This window comes from Gymnoscopelus microlampas, assembly GCF_963454915.1.
Source record: "Gymnoscopelus microlampas genome assembly, chromosome: 24".
Classification (NCBI taxonomy): Eukaryota; Metazoa; Chordata; class Actinopteri; order Myctophiformes; family Myctophidae; genus Gymnoscopelus; species Gymnoscopelus microlampas.
Genome location: NC_139961.1, coordinates 15,994,528 through 16,017,768, shown reverse-complemented (window position 1 = coordinate 16,017,768; position 23,241 = coordinate 15,994,528). Strand labels below are relative to the sequence as shown.

The following is a 23,241-nucleotide window of genomic DNA, read 5'->3' as shown; positions in this document are numbered from 1 at the left end:
TCTTGGTAGGAAGTACACGCATGCACACGCTCATTATTACGTATAAGGCCTGTTTTGACAATAGCACATTATGTATTATGATTATTGATACTGGCCATTGTCAGTCATTTCTTTGTAGATTAAAGTTATTATCTGCCCTGTGCAATGTTTGTTTACGAAGCCTAAAAGACGAACAGAAATGTCATTTCTATTCATATATTCCAATGTTCAATGAAAACAAACAAACAAACAAATAAATAAATACATAAATAATCACAGTTATTTGTATGACAATTAAACAAACTTTAATGTCATATCCGTGACAGATCATGATTATTAGTAATAGCATAGCATAGCATAGCATAGCATAGCATAGCATAGCATAAAAAACAGCTAATCAACGTCTAGGCTAAGCCTAGACGTCTAAAAAACTTTCGCTGTTAGACCAATTATAGCCCCGTTTTAGACGGAGGTCTAATAGCCGACTATGGCTCACTGGGATGTGTAGGTAGATTCCATAGGAAGCCTGTGTGACCTAAATGTTTGTGGTTGTGTTTGGGTTCAGGACTTGCCGTCAACCATCCAGCCCAAAGGTCGACAGGTGGGTTTGTCTTCCTCCTTACAATATTCACTCTCCATCGTCATCCTCCCCATATTCCATCAGTCTCTCCTGGCCACGCACGCACGCACGCACGCACGCACGCACGCACGCACGCACACACACACACACACACACACACACACACACACACACGCACACACACACACACACACACACACCTCCTTCGCCTCTTCACAACCAGACACTTCTGAGTCAATGGATAGCAGGGAGTAGACACAGTCCAACCTAAACACAATAGAGCACCGACAGTCTTCAGTCATCACTGCCGCAAGAGGGCACTATCCCCCTGTGTCACAGCGTTATTTTTTGTATTGGATTTACTATAGGGGAATCTTGTATTATTTATTATTTATTTTTCATTTTTTTCCAAACACAGACATTATCAAATGTAACTCAATATCATAAACGACACATTTTGTTTATTTTTGGAACACAGTTCTTATATGACGAGATATTTTTCCAATAAAAAAAAATAGCGTGGCGACCCAGCGGTAGTGGGAGTGACGGCGGCACTTTGGCGCTCTATTAATGTCAAATCTAAACTAACTCGAAGACGTTTCCTAAATCTAATGGTTGTAAATGAGTTTGCCCCAGGTGGGGTTCTTTAGTACATTTTGTCTTTACCCACATCAAATCTCGCTTCCCTATTTTGGGCATGTCATAGTTTAACATTCATAGAAAATAGCCGGCCTATTAGCTCACAACACATTGCTTTGTGAGCTTATATATCAGACTTGTGGTGGATCAATTAAGTAGATGATGCTTTAAGCAGTTGAGCTTTTTGGGTGTTGTTCCTGACATTTGTTATTGGAAAACACATACAGTTTTCTGTGCGGAATTCTGCTGAAAACCCTGACTTGTGTCACGGTCTGAATGTCCTCTGTCCTCCTAGTTGTCTCCACACGTGCTCCGTCGAAGTCCCCCGATGTCTTCTAACGCATGATTCTCCAACGTGTAGCATGTACAACACATACACTTAAAGGGGTAATTCACCCAAGAAATGACTTTATTTCTATTTTTATATGTTTACTTACCCAATGATGTCTTTCAGTCACGGATAGTTTTGGTTTTGTGTAAAATATTCCTTAACGATGAATGAAGAATGAAAATGAACTCCTGAACATCGCTCATAATGCGTCCCAAATGTCTGCTCCGGTAAAAACACCTTCTTCTTCTTCTTGATGAAAATAAACGTTTTAAACACTCCTGGCTCAAACCGTGACATGCAGGAGCGAAGAATTTGCATGGGTGTGCCCGTGGACTTGTTCCTTCAGACTCAGGCGTGTGCGTTTTTCGTAATATTACGTCATTGGCAGTCAAGCGTTGGATTTCAGATGACGTAACACTACGTTCATGGCAATCAACGTGTTAAGAATAAATGACGTGTTAAGGGCGGTTCACACCAAGTACTATAACTATAAAGATATTGTTTCATAAATCGTTCCAACTCAAGTGGAAGGCAAAGTGCACACTGCAAATATAACAAGGACAATCGTGAACGATATAGTTATTGCGATAGTTACAGTGCTTGGGATGAGCGGCCGACACACACTCACAACCACACACTCCCTACATATACGCGTAAAACATTGTTTGTCTTATCGCGGGTCATCCATCTCGTATCCACCGTTATCTACTGCATGATCATGTGTGTAAGTTTGTGTGTGTGTGTGTGTGTGTGTGTGTGTGTGATGCTCTTAACCCCCATAGATCATCAGATCTGCTATCAAGGACAAATTGTCCATCAAGGTAAGATGTCTGTGAGTGGACCCCCCCGTGCCCCCTCCTAGAAGTAGACCCCAGCTCGTCCCTGCTACCATCGTAAAAGTAGACCCCGTCATGCTAGCGGTGCTTCGATCCCACACGCTAGCTAGCAAAGCGCGGCGTCCATTTCTGGTTCTATGGGATGGACGTAAAACACAACCAAATGGACCCTCATGGTCCTGTAACTCGGGGTACAAATGGAACCAAATTGGGACCCTTACGTAACTCTGAAAGCCAATTAATGCTTTGAGTGACAAGTGTGGAGGAGGACGTTCGGCTAGACCTCTTGCGTACTGTGGTTGGCTGGGAAGATGCATGAGAGACTACCTCCACTTCCTTGTTTACGTTTTGTTTTGTGTAGGCGAGTCGCAGACGGTATGAAAGCTCAACACTGAGAACGCTGTGAGACACGTAGTGCAACACCGCCATTCGACACTTGTTGCTACAAGCATGAATTGGCCTATAGACTGTACAAATGGGTCCAAATGGCCCCGAGTCCATTTGGTTCAATGTGTACACTCTCAGTGTGAGTGTAGCTTGTTTAGTTTTTTTTTTGTTGGTATCAAATGGGAGTCCGTAGCCTAATGCATTTCAAACTGGGGGTCCTTTTGTTTGTTTGTAAGCCACCAGCAAAATGGATGCCACCGCAGCCAGTGAAGTGGTACAGGGCTGATGTCTGATGCTGTCTGGTCTCTCTTTGTCCGTCGCTGTTATCCTGCCTTTCGATTGGTCCCCAGCAAACACTTCCTTCTCTTTTGCTCTGCCTCTGTTAGTTTGCTTCCGCCCTTGCCCTCCTCCCCCTGCTGCTCTCCTCGTCCACTCTGGGGTTCTGGAAGAGCAGCCGCCCACAGCTGTGTCCCCACATCCACGGCTTTACCAATCAGCTGTGTCCTCACATCCACAGCTTGACCAATCCGCTGTGTCCTCACATCCACAGCTTGACCAATCACATCCTCTCACACTGTCCTTGTGTCTGCGTAATCCCCAACTTCTCTGTCTGTCTGTTTGTCTCTTTCTTTCTGTCTGTCTGTCTCTCTGTTTCTCTCTCTCTGTTTCTCTCTCTCTCTCTCTCTCTCTCTGTCTCACCTGGTCTCTTTGTCTCTCTTTCTCTCTCTTTGTCTCTCTATGTCTCTCTGTATCTCTCTGTATCTCTCTCTCTCTCTCTCTCTCTCTCTCTCTCTCTCTCTCTCTCTCTCTCTCTCTCTCTCTCTCTCTCTCTCTCTCTCTCTCTGTCTCTCTTTCTCTCCACATGCTAACCATCATTTTATTTATTGTGTTACCACCCCTCCCCCCCCCCCCCCCCTCTGTCAGATCTACGTGCGCGCTCAGTTCGAGTACGACCCGGTGAAGGACGACCTCATCCCGTGTAAGGAGGCGGGCATTCGCTTCCGGGTGGGCGACATCATTCAGATCATCTCCAAGGACGACCACAACTGGTGGCAGGGCAAGCTGGAGAACACCAAGAATGGCACGGCGGGACTCATCCCATCGCCAGAGCTACAAGAATGGTGTGCTTTCTGTGTCTGTGTTTGTTGAGTGGTGCCACTGCCCACCACTCCTTCAAGTGACCGAGTGCGTTTGTCTGTATGTATGTCCATATGTATGAGTATGGCAACAACACCTGCAGCTGATTGCAACATAAAGATGCAACCAGTTACACTAATTAAGCACAAACAGGAGATAGTGCAACACATGTGCAACTTAAAGACATGCACCCACACACACAGGCCAGCTCAACGCACGTGTGTGAACGCACGCACGCACGCACGCACGCACGCACGCACGCACGCACGCACGCACGCTCACTCACACACACACACACACACACACACACACACACACACACACACACACACACACACACACACACACACACACACACACACACACACACACACACACACTAAGGCGCACCATTGCTCCGCCCCCCTCTGTGTTCCTATTGGCTGGGCTTTAAACAGCCATAACTCCAGTCCCAAGCATGCTAAACTTCCCAAACTTGCTAGGTGCTCTTAGGCAGCCAAAAGGGACAGGCTGTAATTGTTACGGCACGAACCTGCTCATCAGGAGCACTGAGGGGTTCAGTGTCTTGCTCAAGGACACTTTGTCACAAAGCCTGTGCAGCCATGTTCAAATGCTTGTGTGATGTCACTGACCCATCCTCCTATTATAATCCTAGACGTGTATGTGTATCCATAGAAACGGTAGCATCAAGGTTTTTCATTGGTTGTTTCTCAGGCGTGTGGCGTGTATCGCCATGGAGAAGACCAAACAGGAGCAGCAGGCCAGCTGTACATGGTTTGGCAAGAAGAAGAAGCAATACAAAGACAAGTACCTCGCCAAGCACAACGCAGGTACACACACACACAAACACACACACACACACACACACACACACACACACACACACACACACACACACACACACACACACACACACACACACACACACACACACACACACACACACACACACACACACACACACACACACACACTAGGGATGGGAACTGAAATGTGTGTCAATAACCGTTTAGGACTAAACAACCTAAATTAAGGTGGCACTATGTAACTTTTGGTTAATGAATAAAATGTAATTGTGTCCAATATAGTTAATGCAATAAAACATATTGTTTTACCTGATGGTCAATATTCTATTTATCCCCTGAGCAAGCAGGCAGGCTCTATTAACTCACTGGTAAAAATGTCAGCACTTGCGCAGGAAACCGTGTTCAAATCCGGGGTAGAAGAGGAAAGTTACATAGTGCAGCTTTAAGTCATATGGAATATGATAGCATAGTAGCGCAGACATGTTTGTTTTGGGCAATGTTAAGTCAACCTGGTTTATACCCCTCAAAGATGTCCGCTGCTACCAAAAGACACTTGTTGACGCCCCCTTCAGGATTTTTGGCACGCTCTATAACCCACATCACTAATGGAGTTCTCTGCTTTGCTAGTGATGTACAAGGACCAGGCTTTGATTAGCCATTTGAACCCTAGCGTCCTGATTTTTGGGGGCAAACATTCTGTGAAAATATCAGATCTACAGGCTCAAAATGTGTCGCAAAGTAAGCCTTGCCGAACCAAGCGGCCCATAGGGAAGGAGCCTATCTCCTGTTTCTGTAGCGCGAGGCGGCTTGATGTACAAGTACACAACCCTGGACATGACGCTAGTATGTGGCAGGGATTTACCCTTAATACTGAGTGCCAAGCAGGGAGGCATTGGGTCCCATTTTGGGTATGACCCAGCTCGGGGTATCGAACCCCGACCTCCCAATAGGCTCTATGCACAACAGCCATATTATCACTTCCTTCCCAGGTGTTACCAATGATACTAATGAAGGCTTTGTTCCATTTAGTCTAGCACAGTGGTATCCACGACCCCCATAACTCTGAAAGTTACACCTGTAAGGGGCCATTTGTAAGCCCATGAGGGTCCCTGGACCCCAACCGTAGACCCACTGGTGTAACAGAGTGTTTCCAGTGGGCCAACATGCACAATATCAGCACCCTGACTCTGTTTGACCAGAATGGAACAGAGCCTGCATTAGTATCATTGGTAACACCTGTGAATGTCTTCATAATATGGCTGCTGTGAATAGAGCCTATTGGGGAGAAAAAAGGGTAAAAACCAAACAAAAAGAAAGCAAATAGAGATTTTAACTTATAATATACATAGATATATAATTACATAAACAAAACATGTTGTTTTAACAAAAAAAAAGAGCACTTGCAGCTTTAAAAATACAAATGAGCCTCAACACTTTCTGGCAAGATAAACAACTGGCACTTCTCCAACAAACACTATACTGACTTCAGAAAGCCACAACAAGCAGATGTGATGCTTGTGTTTAAGTTAGCGTGTGTCTCTGCTGTAATATGTTCATTGTATTGTGTTTTCCCTCCTGAAGACCTACCGTTCTCAATGTTTACTATGTGTTAACACTCCTGCGATTAACAACCTTAAACATTTGCCAGTTGATGGACTTAACCTCTGTTTTTGTTTTTGGTTCTTTTTCTGTCTCTGGATTTGTCCTTTTCTTTTATGGTGTGTTTTTTCATTAACCCCTCCCTCCCCTCTATATGTTCCATGCCGTCTCTTCCCCAATGACTTGGCTGCATGTAAGTAACTCCGGACATTGACGTTACCGATCTACTCTCTCTGTCTCACCCTCTACTTCCTCTCCTTCCCTCTGCCTCTCTCTCTCTCTGTCCTTCCTTCCTTCCAGTGTCTCAATAGCCAGATCCCAATACTCAAACTTCAATCCTCGCTTCCTCCACTCAAATCGGTTTCTCTCGCCTTACCCCCACCTCCAAGCGAGGAGGCGAAGACAGAGGAATCAGCTTTGCTTCCCCCAAATTAATATATATTCGGCCGCGGACCCCCATCTGAAAATATTGTTTTGCCAGTTGCCCCCAAACTGGTATTTTCCGGATTTTTATATCCGATGTAAATAGGGTTAAAGTAATGAAACTGATATTGATGCAATATTGACACATTTTGCTGGGACCCTCTGGAACCCTGTCAAGGACCCGTGGGGGTTCCCGGACCCCACTTTGAGAAGCCCTGTTTCCTCGCTCCAAGCGGCCCGGGGAGTGTCCTCTCTCCTCGCCCTCGGCTCCTCCAAAAGCAAATTCATATTTGGGACACAAACAATTTCCGGGTCTCGCTGGAAGGCGGAGGAGCCAGGAATTTGAGTATTGGGATTTAGCTCTTGATTTTTACTGTTTGCGTTTGTCGTGAGTGCTTGTATCAGCTCTACCTTTTGTTTTTTAGGGTGACTAAACTCAATTTATACTTAATATAGCAGACCTGCTACTGGTCTAGCATATTTTTGGTGAGCCTTAATTACCCTTCACATAGCTTGGATGCTAGCTAGCTAGTCAGCTTAGCATTGATTAGCGCCGTCCAGCCTGCTCTTCATTCGATCAAGGCTGTTCTTGAACACAACCTTGCTTCCTTAAGCCTTTCAACCCCCAATCACTCTGGTCAGTGCTTTATTGTTATTACACTGGCTCACGTTTCGTCACTGTCGGGTATAAACCTTCTATGTCCAAAACTGTTACTGTTCTCTAATATTGCGATAAAAGGTTTCTGCCCGACAGTTTTGCTTTATGTGTGACTGTGACCGGTGTGAAACTGTGCACTCATTTTAACCCATTAAAACCGGGAAAGCATATATGTGTCATTTTACATTTTACCGTTTATTGCCTCTATTGATCCAACTATCTCATTGACCGTTTTAGTATTTTTATTGACTTTGCACTGATTTGATCTGGGTTGCTTTAGTGGGAAAAGTCTTATTTTGGTATTTATGTATGAAAGTGCATAAGAAAATCCCCAAAAATATATATCTAAAGTCGATGCAAAGACACAAATAGGCAAAAATTTGCACCAGGCCTTGCGAAGGACGTGGCATTAGCATAATTCACCTATTTCAGTTGAGCGAGGTGATCATTCTCCTTGTGTCGGGTGTGAACACATCGTTAGTGTTGTAATGATGTACATATTATATTCCGTTCATCCCTGACCAATCAGAGTCACCCATCCCATAATGCTTTGGTTCTTAACTTCCTTTTTGTGGGGGGTGCACAGACTTCTGCTGTTTTTTCTACAGTCAGATAAATCCTTCATTCTCAAGCTTTTTTAAATGAATTTCATGGACCCACAGTTTGATATGTGTTAGGCCACGGACCTCTGGGACCCCAATTTACACTGTAAAATCCTCTGTGGTAATATAACTCTTGACAGAGTGACAGGCCTGTAATGGTCCATTTGGAACCCCTCATGCTCCCTGGACACCACGTTGAAAACCAGTGAGATAAATGGCCAGTGTCTAAGGTGTAAATTAGACCCCAGTCAGACAGCTAACATGAGAAGCAGCCAGGGACGTGCTACTCTAGGTGGTGCTAGAGCACCTGCCCTTTGCCCTCTGCCCTCTTGACCTGAAGTGCCCTTTTGAAAAAAAGGAGGAAAAAAAAGTTTTTTACAGTGTTTACAGCAGGGGGTCTTCAACAAAGGGGGCCGGGACCCCTAGGGGGTCCTCAGAGTTACTACAGGGGGTCCGCCAAATCTTTATGTGATTTGATTTTTTTTTTTTACCATAACCACTCCTAGCATCCCTTTTCTGAGGAGAACTTTTGCCAAAAATAGCAGATCTACAAGCTCACAACGCCTCGCAGCGCGAGGCGTTGTGAGCTTGTAGATCTGCTATTTTTGGCAAAGAGGTATAGGTGTAGAGGGGAAAAAGAGCAGACCAAGTAAACAAAAAAAAGTATAATCTTAAACACAATTTTATACAATATAGAGGGGGTCCCTGCTTCACCTCTCTCTCAGCTAGGGGGTCCTTGGCCTGAAAACATTGAAGACCCCTGTTTTTATTTTTATTTTTTACTTGAGCACCTGCCCCTCAAAATGTCTGTGCACGCCACTGGAAGCAGCAGTAGTAGTACTCTGTTGTCAGAGAACCAAAGGGGTGTAATCCTCCACCTTCTGTGCGTGTCTTCACCTGGTGTTTGTCTTGTGTTCTCCAGTGTTTGACCAACTAGACCTGGTGACGTACGAGGAGGTGGTCAGACTGCCCGCCTTCAAGAGGAAAACACTGGTTCTGCTTGGTAGGTACACAGGTTCACTTCAAATCAATGCACACACCAGTGTTGATTTAGTCGACTAAAATATGACGAAACATGTTCGTCGATACCTTTTTTTCACTGACAAAAACGAAATAAAAACTAAGCCATGATGACTAAAAAAAAGATTAAATGCATTGACAATTCCATCAACAAATAAAAACGACACTAAAATGTTAGGGAGGGACTAGTGGAGAAGACATCCAGTAGAACTAACAGACACGTCATTTTATGTTTGGTTGCGCTCGGGTGTTGCGCTCTGAAAATAGCGGATCTACAAGCCCACAACGCGTCGCAAGCGCGACGCGTTGTGGGCTTGTAGATCAGCAATTTTCAGAGCGCAACAGATTAAGGCAGAAAAGCCCAACACATAAAAGATGGGTGGGTCGATCGATAGTTTGGCCTGTGTGTGTGTGTGTGTGTGTGTGTGTGTGTGTGTGTGTGTGTGTGTGTGTGTGTGTGTGTGTGCGCGTGTGCGTGTGCGTGTGCGTGTGTGTGTGTGTGTTTGGGTGCGTGTGCGTGTGTGTGTGTGTGTGTGTGTGTGTAATCCTGTGTTTTCACTTCATTTCCTCACCTCCGTTCAGGAGCCCACGGCGTCGGCAGGAGACACATCAAGAACACTCTCATCACCAAGCACCCCGACCGATTCGCCTATCCCATCCCCCGTAAGTACACCCCATCCCTCGTAAGTACAATGCAAGAGTGAACTTGAACACAGCTTCTGGACGATTCTTTAGTCTGAACTAAACATCGGACCCGATCGTCACAAGCCACTCCGTCTTCCCAAGATGTTCATACTAAAATGGCTTTTCTCAGAGAGACAAATCAGGAAAAAATCAACTTTATTATCAACCTTTCTCTGTCCCAGCGACACACTCTCGCGGGATCTACCACCAGTAAATGCTCGCTAGATCTGCTGTCAGACGGCGCCCTCTTAGCCCATTGAGACCTGAAGCCGATTCTACATGTCTCCTAAATCTCAACAGTATTCTCAAAAAACGTATGTTTCTATATCAGTGGTGCTCAATCTTTTTCATGTCAAGGACCCCCAGAATTATATGTATTTGGCTGCGGACCCCCATCAAAATATTTAGTTCCAGGGACCCCCCAGAAGCAAAGATTTGAGTTAAAAATGTTCGCTTTAAAATATATATATATTCAAAGATTTGCACACATTTCCACGATTTTTCAAAAATAGCAGATCTACAAGCTCGTAGCACGGCACTCGGTGCCGCGCTATGAGCTTGTAGATCTGCTATTTTTGAATAGCCCAAAGTGTAAAATAATGCTTTTTAGCTCAAATCTAAAAATGACACAGTTCCAGGTCTTAATGGGTTAGGAGACCATTTGTAGGATTTGTGTACCATTTTGCCACTAGTGGCTTCAATTGGGATGGTCTATCTTTCTAAATCAACCATCTTTGGTTATTCTGTGAAGAAACAGATCAAATATGTCACCTTCTAGGCATCGGGAGCAAACTGGAGCCGAGAGTTTAGTGTCTTGTATGAAGTCAATGAGAGTCGATGAATAAACACTTTGTTCAAATTATTTTCACGGGAAAATAATAAAATAAAATAAAATAAGACAGATATCTGCTTACTATATCATTTTGAGGTATGTAAAGACCATAGTGTACGTCTCTGACTAGGCAGTATGGGCTGTCAGCACGAGTGCACAAATGTAACCCAAAGGACCCATCAGGGTCTGTTAGTTAACTAGTGACAGCCTAGCTGACAGTGTCGCGGGGGAGGAACACGTCACTTTGAAACATTAGTACACCATCAGGTAATCTAAATGGACATCTATTTATTCATACTGACCAACCCAATGTGTCTCTGTCCATGGTGCTGAAATGGTCAAATCCTGCTCCCTCTCTCTCATGCTGTCTTTGTATTTGGTTTCCAGTTGAAATATTGCATGAGCAGGCATGTGTGTTTTATTGTTTTTAGTTGTATTTTATGTCTCCCCTTGTCACAACAACAGATAGGACCGTTAGGACCACAGTGGAAATAAGCCTTCGGCCTTTTTTGTGTTATCCTTTTGACCAAAATGTACAATCATTTGTTTTCTGCATAATTATGCTTGTTGTCAATAAATCAATCAATCCTCCTCCTCCTCCTCCTCCTCCCCCAGACACGACTCGGCCTCCCAAGAAGGACGAGGAGAACGGGAAGAACTACTACTTTGTGTCCCACGAGCAGATGATGCAGGACATCAGCAACAACGACTACCTGGAGTACGGCAGCCACGAGGACGCCATGTACGGCACCAGGCTGGAGACCATCCGACAGATCCACGGCCAGGGCATGATCTCCATCCTGGACGTAGAGCCCCAGGTTAGGGGGGAGAGGGCTCTCGTCTCTGGGGTCCCCGTGTCTTGCAGTGTTGATCGTAGACTAAAACTATGACGAAAAATGTTCGTCGACTACCTTTTTTTGACGAAAACGAAATAAAAACTAAGCTATGATGACTAAAACTAAGGCTAAACATATTGACAATTTCGTCAACAACTGACTAAAATGTTAGTGAGGGACTAGTGGAGAAGAGATTCAGTAGAACTAAGACAATAAACGTTATGTTTGGTTGCGCTCGGGTGTTGCGCTCCGAAAATAGCCGTCCTACAAGCTCACAACGCGTCGCAGCGCGGCGCGTTGTGAGCTTGTAGATCGGCCATTTTAAGCATGCAACCAAATGTAAAATCAGCCATTACGACGCCATCAAAGCACTGCCAAAATACATTTTTACCTACAAAATCAACTGTAGTTTTAGCCGACTAGTCTTTAGTCATTTATTCAACTAGAACTAGACAAAAACTAAAACATTTCAGGTGACTGATGTGAATTGAATGTTATTCAAAAGACTAAAACTAAATCAAAATTTGCTGTCAAAATAGGCTCTATTCACAGCAGCCATATTATGAAGACATTCACAGGTGTTGCCAATGATACTAATGACGGCTCTGTTCCATTCTGGTCAAACAGAGTCAGGGTGCTGATATTGTGCATGTTGGCTCACTGGAAACACTCTGTTACACCAGTGGGTTTACAGTTGGGGTCCAGGGACCCTCATGGGCTTCCAAATGGCCCCTTACGGTGCGTTTTAACAGCGGGCAACTCTCGGGCGATGTCGGGCAACATCGCCCAAAAGATAATGAAAGTCTATGAGAGCCGGCGATCGGGCGAAGTGGGCGGGGGGGGCGATGAAAGATGGATTTTCTTTATCTTTTTGGGCGATGTCGCCCGGCCCAGAGTTGCCCGCTGTTAAAACGCACCGATACAGGTGTGTAACTCTCAGAGTTATGGGGGTCGTGGAAACCACTGTGCTACACTAAATGGAACAGAGCCTTCATTAGTATCATTGGTAACACCTGTGAAGGAAGTGATAATATGGCTGCTGTGCATAGAGCCTATCAACACTGGTGTCTTGTTTTGAACAAGGGTCACATGGCTGTGGATGGATACCCTCAGCAGAAACCTCTTGTCTCCATATTCTAACTGTTTGTGTTTTTTTGTAAATTAACGGCAGTGGTGTAAAGTAACTACGTACATTTACTCAAGTACTGTACTTAAGTACAATTTTGAGGTACTTTTACTTTACTGGAGTATTTCCAATTATTGTCTATTCTTTTACTTCTACTCCACTACATCTCAGAGGCAAATATTGTACTTTTACTCCACTACAATTATTAGACAACTTTACTTACTAGTTACTTTTCTGATTTGTATTTATTATTATTATTTATATGATGTATTCATTATTACATAATAAAACATGCATTCACCACTTAAGCCCTATTTTATACCTAGACTATTTGAAAATAGCAGATATACAAGCTCACAACGCATCGCATCGCAAAACGTTGTGAGCTTGTAGATCTGCTATTTTCAAACATTAGTGCTTTTACTTTTGGTACTTTAAGTACATTTTGATACCAATACTTTTGTACTTTCACTCAAGTATTTTTTTTATTCTGGACTTTTACTTGTAACAGAGTACTTTTACATTGCAGTATTGATACTTTTACTTAAGTAAAACATTTGAGTACTTTTACCACCACTGATTAACGCCCTACTTGATCATACTACAGATCAAAAGTAGCAGATCTGCAAGCTCAAAACCCGGCATGAAGCGACACATTTTGAGCTTGTAGATCTGCGACTTTTGCATTTTTGAATTTAAAACGAGTATGACATCTAAAATACACTAGAACACTTTGAATATGAAATATGAATGAATATGTGATGAACAATGAAGTATGTGTGTTCCATTCAAGTGTGTCGAGTCAAAGTACATCAACAGTGTCAGATCACCACCTTGTGGCCTCTTTGAGAATTGCAACCATCAGCTACCAACCATAGACTGTATAAATGAGATGGACAAAGCCACTCCGCTGCTTTCTACAGACCGAAAATTAAGCCGATTGTTCCAAGACTGTAGGTCTTGGAACAATATCCTGCAGAATGAGACCAGACCATTATTGGTTGGGTAGCTTGTCAATCAAGAGCGGGGGCGGGGAATGAATGCTATTGGTTGTGTAGCTTGTCAATCAAATCATCCCGCCCCTCCTAGAGAATAGCCTACTTTATCGTCAATTTTAAAATAAATAGGACCATAATTTAGCAAAACCCATATCCTGATGATTGAAAGGAGACTTTAAACTAGCGACTGGAAGCATACTGTATAGAATTTATGACCATTTTTATTACAGTAAGAAAATCTAGTCTAAAGTTTGTCAAAAAACCCATTCACTTGCGTTAAAATAAATTCTTTCTGACACCGCAGGTCGGCGCAGGGTAAAACAGCGCCACTCTGGCCATTTATAAGCTTCCGTGTCGGCCTCATCGTAAATATCTAAGACTTGCCCCTTGCTACCAACAACACTAGTTCCAGTACCAGCTCTCACACTAAGGCTGAGCTTCCACAGAAGAAATGAAATTGGATGTCATTGTGTTTTCGTAAATGTCCTCACGCCAACGTCCAACATGTTATTCAGAATGTACGTTCAACATCAGCAAATGATCCCTTTGTGTAGGTCTCATACCTGAAAAGGGTGTCTACCCTGTGCTTGGTCATCTGTGCATTGAAGGCAGAGGTTTGTCTTATTAACCCATTGAGACCTGAAGCCGATTCTACATGTCTCCTAAATCCCAACAGTATTCTGAAAAACGTATGTTTCTATATCAGTGGTGCTCAATCTTTTTCATGTCAAGGACCCCCAAAATTATATGTATTTGACCGCGGACCTCCATCAAAATATTTTGTTCCAGGGACCCCCAGAAGCAAAGATTTGAGCTAAAAATGTTTGCTTTAAAAAAATATATATTCAAAGATTTGCACACATTTTCACGATTTTTCAAAAATAGCAGATCTGCAAGCTCGTAGCGCTATTGGGCTATTTTTGAATAGCCCAAAGTGTAAAATAATGCTTTTTTAGCTCAAATCTAAAAATGACACAGTTCCAGGTCTTAATGGGTCTCTCTCTCTCTCTCTCTCTCTCTCTCTCTCTCTCTCTCTCTCTCTCTCTCTCTCTCTCTCCAGGCATTAAAGATCCTCAGGACAGCAGAGTTTGCTCCCTACGTGGTCTTCATCGCAGCTCCCACCATCACCCCAGGGATGACCGAGGTCGAGGTACGTACACACCTTCACGTCTTTATCCACCTCTCCGCACCTGTCCGCTGTTTGCCTGCTCCTTGTTGTTGTTTTTCAACGCTCACTAACACAACATTCTTGTTTTATTGAGTTCGCTTTGGTTTCTGAGACGTTGCATTTAGTCTTCTTTGTGTTGGCCACTCTGCATGTGTCCTGGCCGTGCTTGTATGCATGTTCTGTTTTGCTTTATGTGTGTTTTGCTTCTTTTCTCTTGTTTTGTTCGCCTCTCCCGCCCTGATTTGCATAGGAGGTTCCAAGGTGGTTAAGGAAACTGCCTGTAAGTACAGAATAAGTAGCAGTTCTAGATTAGCTTACGCTGGACTTCAGTAGAGTTAGACGTGTGTCCTCTGTGTACCTCATAGCCGTTTCCTTGGCCTGCTCCTCTGTCCTTGTCCCTGTAACGTCCATTTCATACGTCACTTTGTGTGACGCACAAATTAGGCTTTATTTGCATGTGATCTGCCTGCTCCTCAGATAAATGTGTTCTGTCTCAGTCGTGTGTTCTTTTTGTGATGGATGTTCATTCCCTGATGTCTCCTTTGAGCCGGTGCTACTTGTTTATTACCTCTATATGTACCTGGTTCCACTTATCCTGCCTCAAAGTTCAAAGTACCGGGCATCCGGGTGGACCAGGGGTAAAGTACCTGCCCACCAACATGGAGACTGGGGTTTAATTGGCTGTGGGAAGCAGCCGGCAGGGCAGGGTGATCTCTGGCGCTGCACGAGTGACTCTTAACAGGTTGGTAGTGATGGCTGTTCAAGCAGGGAGCAGAACTGGGAGGAATATAGCGTGTGTTCAACGCATTCTCACCCCAAAAAGTCAAACAGGTGACTTCTTGGAACGGACATCCCGAGAAGTCAAACGTTGGCTGAAAGGGGGGGGGGGCAAATATGGCATATGTTGACTTGGAGGGATATGAGTTACGATTCTGTCCCTATCGGGACACTAACTCGAACGCCGCTGAGTCGGCTCAAGCGGAATTTTCAACGCTAGGCACGGTGACTCAATCGCCTGGCGGCTCGCTCGCCGGTGCCTCACATGGCTCAAGTCCACTTGAGACTCAAGTCCGATGTTCTGTCTTTTGGCGGACCCTGCACTTCCACATTCCTGGAGTGTTGAAGTGCCCGGGAAGGCACCGTTTGACTTGAAGGGTACCCCCTTCAAGTCACCGTTTGACATTTGGTCACATTTGTCCCAAGAAGTCACAATATGCGTTTTGGGGAGTGAGACAGTGTTGGAGTGTTACGTCCTCCTGGTGACTTGGCAGATGAAAAGAAGCAGATGGTTAGAAAAAACGCAATACTCTCCCTCCTCACCTACTCTGTCCTCCAGCATGAGCTGGAAAACATAACATTTTTTCTTTTGGAGGAGCCAAGAGTGAGGAGAGAGGAGATTCCCTAAGCCGCTTGAAGCGAGGACGAACATTTCAGCATGACGTATAAATTCTCCTCCTTCACGTGGCAACGCTCCGGGTGGTCCAGCGATACAGTCATAAGTAATCGCCCTCGCTTCAAAATGACGCTGACTAAGGGTACAGCGAACCCTTAGTCCGCAGCCTCGCCTCCTCGCTCTGAGGCGGGGCTAAGGCACGAGGACACGACTTGACAAGGGAGGAATTGGCATAACAAATGAATTAGGAGTCGAAAACGAAGTTCTAAGTACCACTGGGTCATTGAGCATGTAAAATTCAAAGGTTAAGCAAGGATCGTGCCTTGATGCACACCATATGTAACACAACTAGCTCTCTTTGTGTTGGTGTGTAACTGTACAATAATCTACCAATCACACCTGCTATGTGATAGATAGATCTCCCATGTAAAGGGTATTTGAGCAAACCGAGTTAGCGGACAACTCAGACTCGTGTCTTTGATGGTTTTTATAATATCACTCACATACAATACAAACACACACTAACACTTTTAGGCCAGTATGTTATAAACCTACAAAGGAAACACAAACAACAACGACAATAAATTACTGACATGAATATACACACAAAACTATAAAACATATCAGAAATATACATTTATCGTTGTGTAAACACGCTCTCATATCTCACCGCCAGTCTCTCGGTTGCCCAAATCGAATCTGAAGCACATACCACGGGAGTGGATAAGTCACCAGAGTTACCAGAAACAACCGGAACTACGTCACACTACCGCACGCGCAATTCCCATCATTGCGGCCAGGGCATAATAACGAAATACTGAATAACCCTTGGAAAATATAACAGTAAACATACAAACCACTCTGCCATCAGTGCAATAGTTTTTACATGCAGATAGAAAAGCTACATTACCTAGATCTAAAGTACACAAAGAAATAATAACGCTACACAGGAAATCACGTCATTTTCCCATAAGTCATCACACTCCAGCCCCAACTTTAAATGTCCACTGGATAACCTTCACACAAGCATGTATCAACTCCTAGAATAATAACTTGGCTTATTACTTCGGTATAAAATCCTAAATAAGCAGGAAATACACGCATAATAAAAATGACAATCATAACAGCAAACTTCAGGCTCTGGAAAGCCCTGGAAGGTTCTACATGAATTAAACGTCTTCTCTTTGTGTCGGTGTGTTCAGGACGACTCTCTCCAGAGGCTGCAGAAGGAGTCAGAGACTCTGCAGAGGACCTACGCCCACTACTTCGACCAGACCATTATCAACAACGAGATCGACGACACCATCCGCCTGTTGGAGGAGGCGGTGGACCTAGTGTGTACGACCGCACAGTGGGTCCCTGTGTCCTGGGTCTACTGAAGCGCACACACCACGATACACTCACGCGCGTGTGTGTGTGTGAATACAATCACCTGAAACATTGGTTATCGGTCCAATAAGTGGATGTCAAACTCCATTCAGAGCTCGCCCAACCGGCCTCCTCTGGAACACAAACTATCGTGGAGAAAAAGAAGAATTGAGACTGTGAGACGTGGAATTCACACCCGCCCTCCTCCCATCAACAGCCTCAAAGGCACATTGTAGTGTGTGTGTGTATATATAGATATAAAGTATATGTCTATATATATATCTATATATACATGTATAAATGATAAAGAACTAATAATCCATATGGCCCTGTCCTTATAGTTGCAGGGTGGGGTGTGGAGGGGCAGTGCGGTAGACATTTTATACTTTTATTTTGTAATCAATGGACAGTCGGTGCTGTGGTACTTTTAAGGGCAATAGCAAAGCATGAACCTAATGCAGTCCTGTGTGTGTGCTGACCTCTGCCACGTGAAACCCATAGCCTCTCTTATTCTGGAGAGCCGAACATCCGGCCAAAATAACGGATCTGCAAGCTCACGTCACGCCACGAGTCGCGACTCATAGTGAGCTTGCAGACTGGCTATTTTCGGCGAAGACATTAAGTGGACTCCGGTCAGTGAAGTATGTAGGGTGGAAGTGGTTATAAGGCATTTCTTGTGGTAAATTAATGTGTTCCTCCAGAAATCTCCAAGCACACTGGATGCTTCCCCCCCCCCTCCCCCACTCTGCCTTCCTCAACCCCATATCTAACTTTGAGTCAAGGTAAAAGCACAGGAGACACGGCAGAGTTTTTTTTTTACTTCATTTTTATTTTGTGACTCCCTCCTTTATTTATTCCATAGGTCCCCTGTACTTGTCAATCAAATCGTTGAAGGAGCACAATATGACCCCCCCCCCCGAAAAAAAGGCCACTGTTTCCTTGTGTTGCTGTACGTCTCGTCCTATGCCCCTCCCCCCAAAAACTATCTTTGTTTACATTCAGTTTGCACAAAATGAACATTTTAAAGAAGAGGGTTACCCCACTGTTTTCTCTCTCTCTCTCTCTCTCTCTCTCTCTCTCTCTCTCTCTCTCTCTCTCTCTCTCTCTCTCTCTCTCTCTCTCTCTCTCTCTCTCTCTCCCGACCGACCGACCGACCGACCGACCCTGCCTGTATATGAGATGTGTTTGGTAATCAGTGACCAACGGACCTGGAGTCACAAAATATTTGGTGCACAATGACACTCACCACTAAGCATCTTCAACTGGAGTACATATCATCTATATATATATATATATGTATATATATATATATATCATATATATCTCATATATATATATATATATATATATATATATATATATATATATATATATATATATATATATATATATATATATATATATATATATATATATATATGAAAAATAGTGTGTGTGACTAAAATAAAGACTGCTTTATCCGAAGCTTTTGGGAGGAAGTCGATAACATCTATGCATACCTCCAGTGACTCCCAGGCAGATCTCTGTACTGGACATTTTATTCTGAAAGTCCTCTCCCCTAGCTTGGAATGCAGACTTGATTCGCTATGTTCGTCTTTTTCTCACTTCGCTACTAGGTCTGGCCAGAGTCCTATTTGACTCGTATTTCTATTACGTAGGCAGGAAGTGACTCGAGTTGGACAACATTGGTGTCGTCGTCCCCCCCCCTCTCCCACAGACCAATCAGAAGCCGGTTTTCTTTTCTCCCGTTTGTGCACGGAGATAGGAGGCTTTCCAGAATGTGAAGCGAAGTGAGAAAAAAGAAAACGTCGAACTTAGCAATCAGTCTGGATCCCGGGCTACCTCTCCCCTTCCCAACCTAAATACTGAGCTGTGTTTGTACAAAAAAAAACAATCCCTGACAATAATATAAAAAGAAGAAAATGAAATATAATAGAAAAGAATCACTTTGGTTGGTGGGATCTTGAAGGGGAGGGGCTTATTGAGCATAAACATCCAATCCTAGAGCCACTGTTTCAGAATTGTTAACTGTCGTCTTAAAGAAAAAAAAAAGCAAACAAACAAAAAAAAAGTATTATTGTTTTGAGTTGTAAAACCAAGGGAGAGTTCTGTGTGTAAATGTTCCAATGGTGCATACATCATAAGAGTGAATATGAAGAGCCAGTGTATAGTAATCCTTAAAAGAAGCTCAGTATGTGACATCAATTCCTTACCATACTTTAGCAGAAGTGACAGAATGCTGCTCCATATAATTCTTAACCACTTGATCCCTAGCATCCCTATTCTGGGAGAGTTGCAAGCTTACAATGTTTCGTGTTGTGATGCATTGTGAGCTTGTAGATCGCCTATCTATGGCGAAGAGATTTGGTGTAGTGGAAGTATAGAGGGTGTGAGTGGATACGTCATCAATAGGGTTTTAGTGTTTTTACCAGTGTCAGAAAGCATTCCAACATAACTCATAAGTCATCAATACGATGGTTTTACCAGTGTCAGAAAGCAGTCCAACATAACTCATAAGTCATCAATAGGACATACAGTTGGTGTTTTTCGGCTCTTCACAACATTGTTACAAAGTCTTGTCTTTACCTCAGCATCATGTGATGAGGTCGCAGCGCGCTGCCACTTCCACTAAAGTCTTTTCATTTCAAGTCCTGTGTAGATTCTCTCTGCGAATGACTAAAGCAGCTCTTCTTTGGGATGAAATGTTCTTATTTTTTTGTTTTGTTTTTTCATTAAAAAAATATATTTCCTTTTAAGTGTTGACAAAGTAAACTGCCTTCTGATTCTGTATTCGATGTACAACTTGAGTTCTGTGTGTGTGTGTGTGTGTGTGTGTGTGTGTGTGTGTGTGTGTGTGTGTGTGTGTGTGTGTGTGTGTGTGTGTGTGTGTGTGTGTGTGTGTGTGTGTGTGTGTGTGTGTGTGTGTGTGAGTGTGTGCGTGCGTGCGTGCGCTCTTCCTTGCGTCCTTCACAGGTATACTGAACATACTGAAATGGTGTGTAAGAAAGGTGAGCTTTCATAGAGTATGTTATTTCATTTGCTGTCATTTGTTGGTATGGAAACCTTGGCGCTAGACAGCAAAATAATGCCCTTAACGGGGTTGTGAGGGGGGCTAGCAAGAATGTGGGGGTACAATTCAGCTGTGTGAGTCATATAGTATATAAGCCGGTGCGGACAAGCAGCATCTATTAGAGACTAGAGCGGACGCTCCTTTGTTTTCATTCCTAATAACAACAACTCTACACGTTTTAATGGGAGTTGCCGACAGATTCAGCTGTGGAGCTCTGAATCTGTCTTGAGAGATTACAAATTGCCCAGTTTGGGACAAACTTGACCTTGACCTTGGTATCACCAATGATAGTAATGAAGGCTCTGTTCCATAACACAGTGGTTCTCACACGTTTTAATTTCAAGGACCCCCATAACTCTGGAACCAAATGGATCCATTTGTACACTCAGCAGTATAACAGTCTTTCCAGTGAGCCAACATGCACAATATCAGCACCTTGAGTCTGTTTGACCAAAATGGAACAGAGCCTTCATTAGTATCATTGGTAACACCTATGAAGGAAGAGGAAGAGGCCAAATTTATTTCCAACATGGCTGCTGTGCATAGAGCCTAATTAATTTAACATACTCCAACATGCTCTGTCTCCGGGTCGGTGGCATCAACTCGGGCAAAACAACAAGCATCATCTTCCACCTCAGGTACTGCATGATGCACACAGCCCAACTTCATAGAAAGTCCCGTTGACAATAAGTCATCCAACTGAATGATGGTAGATATTCCAATGTAATCTCCCGCAATTTTATTCCACTTGACTGTGACTTCCAAATTGCTCGATCTCTTTAAAGGTAGGGTAAGTGATATTGTTGGGTTAAAATAAAAAGTATTTTGTTAAAAGGTTAAAGCACTATATTCCGATAGTAATCATTGCTATGGAGCGTTTGTTCAGTAACAGGAGTCTCCCCGTCTCTCCAGCTCTTTAATAAACAGAAAATACATTTTCCGGTAGGTGTCAAAATCTCAGCCAATCAGGAGAAAGTACCCATTTTTAAGCTTCATTTTTATAGTGTTCCAGTTCCAATTTTGACTACTCATTTCTTAGTGTCATCACTTCCAATTTCACTTGTTTAATCTATATCCTGATTGAGTTCTCTATCCTGATTGGATAAAATTGGAAATGAAACTGAAACTGAAACGAAAATGCATTTTCTGTTTTATAAAGAGCTGGAGAGACAAGGAGACTCCTTTTACTGAACAAACACTATGGCAATGAGTACTATCAGAATATAGAGCTATTTAACAATTATTTTAACCAAAGAAAATCACTTACCCTACCTTTAACTGATGAATATGACACTATAAAGTGAAATACTTTTTTTATGTAGCACCAAATCACTCCATAACTATATAATCTATAAGTGCTTCATATAGAGCAGGTATAGAGCTAGGGCATACTCTTTAAAGAGGTGGTGCCATGGTTTTGCACTTTTTCTGTTTTTCACGTGTCTATGAGGTTGATGAGAACTTCATTAAGCCCCCAGGTGGTGTTTTTATGGTGTTTTATGTCTTCTCTGACTATTTTGAGTTTCTTCCTGGAGGCTGAAACCTTGAGGGTCAAATGTGCCAATAGAAAAACAGCACTTTAATGACACAGTAAAATTATACCCTCCCCCTCATTATCATAACACAACAGGTGTGGGCATGAGGAGGAGGAGGGACTAGGACAGGTGGGTGGTGCTAAGGTGGTGGAGGAGGTGCTAAGGTGAGAACCAGGTATACTTAATGAACTGGAGGCGTGTCCACATAAAAACATAATTTTAACACTTTCTGTACGCTTTTTTTGAAAAAAATCTTCCTCCTAGTATAACCATAATACCTGATGATTATGTTTTAGGGGGGGGGGGTCACTGAAAATCACGGCACCCGTCTTTAATTAAGGCAACAATATGTTTTATTAATGTTATTTATCTAATTGATGTGTGTTCATTAGGATATTGCGTCGGTGTCATTAACAGTCGTGCTATTCTTCAGTCCTCTTCTCGTCTGCTCTGTCTCATGAGAGGACACACACACAGATAACTAGATATGTTAAGCAGAGGCGGCCTTAGCTACAGTATGTTTGACCCGTTTCAGGCCCCGCCACCGCTTTGTCATTAAGCAGTGGCGGCCTTAGCTACAGTTTGACCCGTTTCAGGCCCCGCCACCGCTTTGTCGTTAAGCAGAGGCGGCCTTAGCTACAGTATGTTTGACCCGTTTCAGGCCCGCTTTGTCATTAACACACACACATAGCCTAACTGATTACTCTTCTCTAGCCTAACTCTAGCCCTCAAAGCCTGCATCAACATAATATGTTGTAGACAAGGGAAAGTATGTAGAGTGATGATTATTTTCCACTTTATCATTTGTTTGTGTTCATTCAATAACAGAACAGAAGTAGCTTATCATACTCTTATAGGATATTTTTCAGCAGTGCATGTTATATAGAATACAATGTATGGGTCCCACTTCTGCATGTGACTTAAACTTGTGCCAGTGCATGTGATTTAAACATGTGCCAGGCAGCAGCCATGATATCATCCCATGTATACATACAATTGTATTGTGCAGGTTATTAGATTAGATCTAAACAGTATATGAGCAGACTACGAGTTGTCTTCGACAGACGGCCGCACCCTCGAGGTCCTCCACGTTTTGCCCACGGACAAGATCTCAAGTTTTGACCTGGCTGTCTCCTTCTTGAATGTAACAATGATAGAAGCTAAATAAAACTAAGAACTACTCATCAACTTTGATCCTCCGATTCCGAGTTCATCTTTTTCTACAAGCTGTTGA

At 43.4% G+C, this 23,241-nt stretch overlaps 1 protein-coding gene across 3 annotated transcripts in view; it reads left to right on the top strand.

Annotated features, from left to right (window-relative positions):
- The window catches only part of LOC311041080 (peripheral plasma membrane protein CASK-like), a 125,187-nt gene that overhangs the window by 68,034 nt on the left and 33,912 nt on the right, over positions 1–23,241 (top strand). The window contains exons 18-27 of one of the 3 annotated variants that reach the window (XR_014600345.1): positions 1–5; positions 545–580; positions 2,312–2,350; positions 3,677–3,873; positions 4,604–4,719; positions 8,900–8,980; positions 9,580–9,660; positions 11,129–11,331; positions 14,534–14,623; positions 17,237–17,985. The exon at positions 1–5 is cut by the window's left edge and continues 64 nt beyond it. Coding sequence is in view for 2 of the 3 variants with exons in the window: in XM_084051523.1 (XP_083907649.1) it covers positions 1–5; positions 545–580; positions 2,312–2,350; positions 3,677–3,873; positions 4,604–4,719; positions 8,900–8,980; positions 9,580–9,660; positions 11,129–11,331; positions 14,534–14,623; positions 17,237–17,413 (1,025 nt within the window). In the remaining variant the exon portion in view is untranslated. Of the gene's footprint in view, positions 6–544; positions 581–2,311; positions 2,351–3,676; positions 3,874–4,603; positions 4,720–8,899; positions 8,981–9,579; positions 9,661–11,128; positions 11,332–14,533; positions 14,624–17,236; positions 18,670–23,241 lie in introns of those variants that run through there. The other 2 variants (XM_084051523.1, XM_084051524.1) reach the window with 2 other exon arrangements.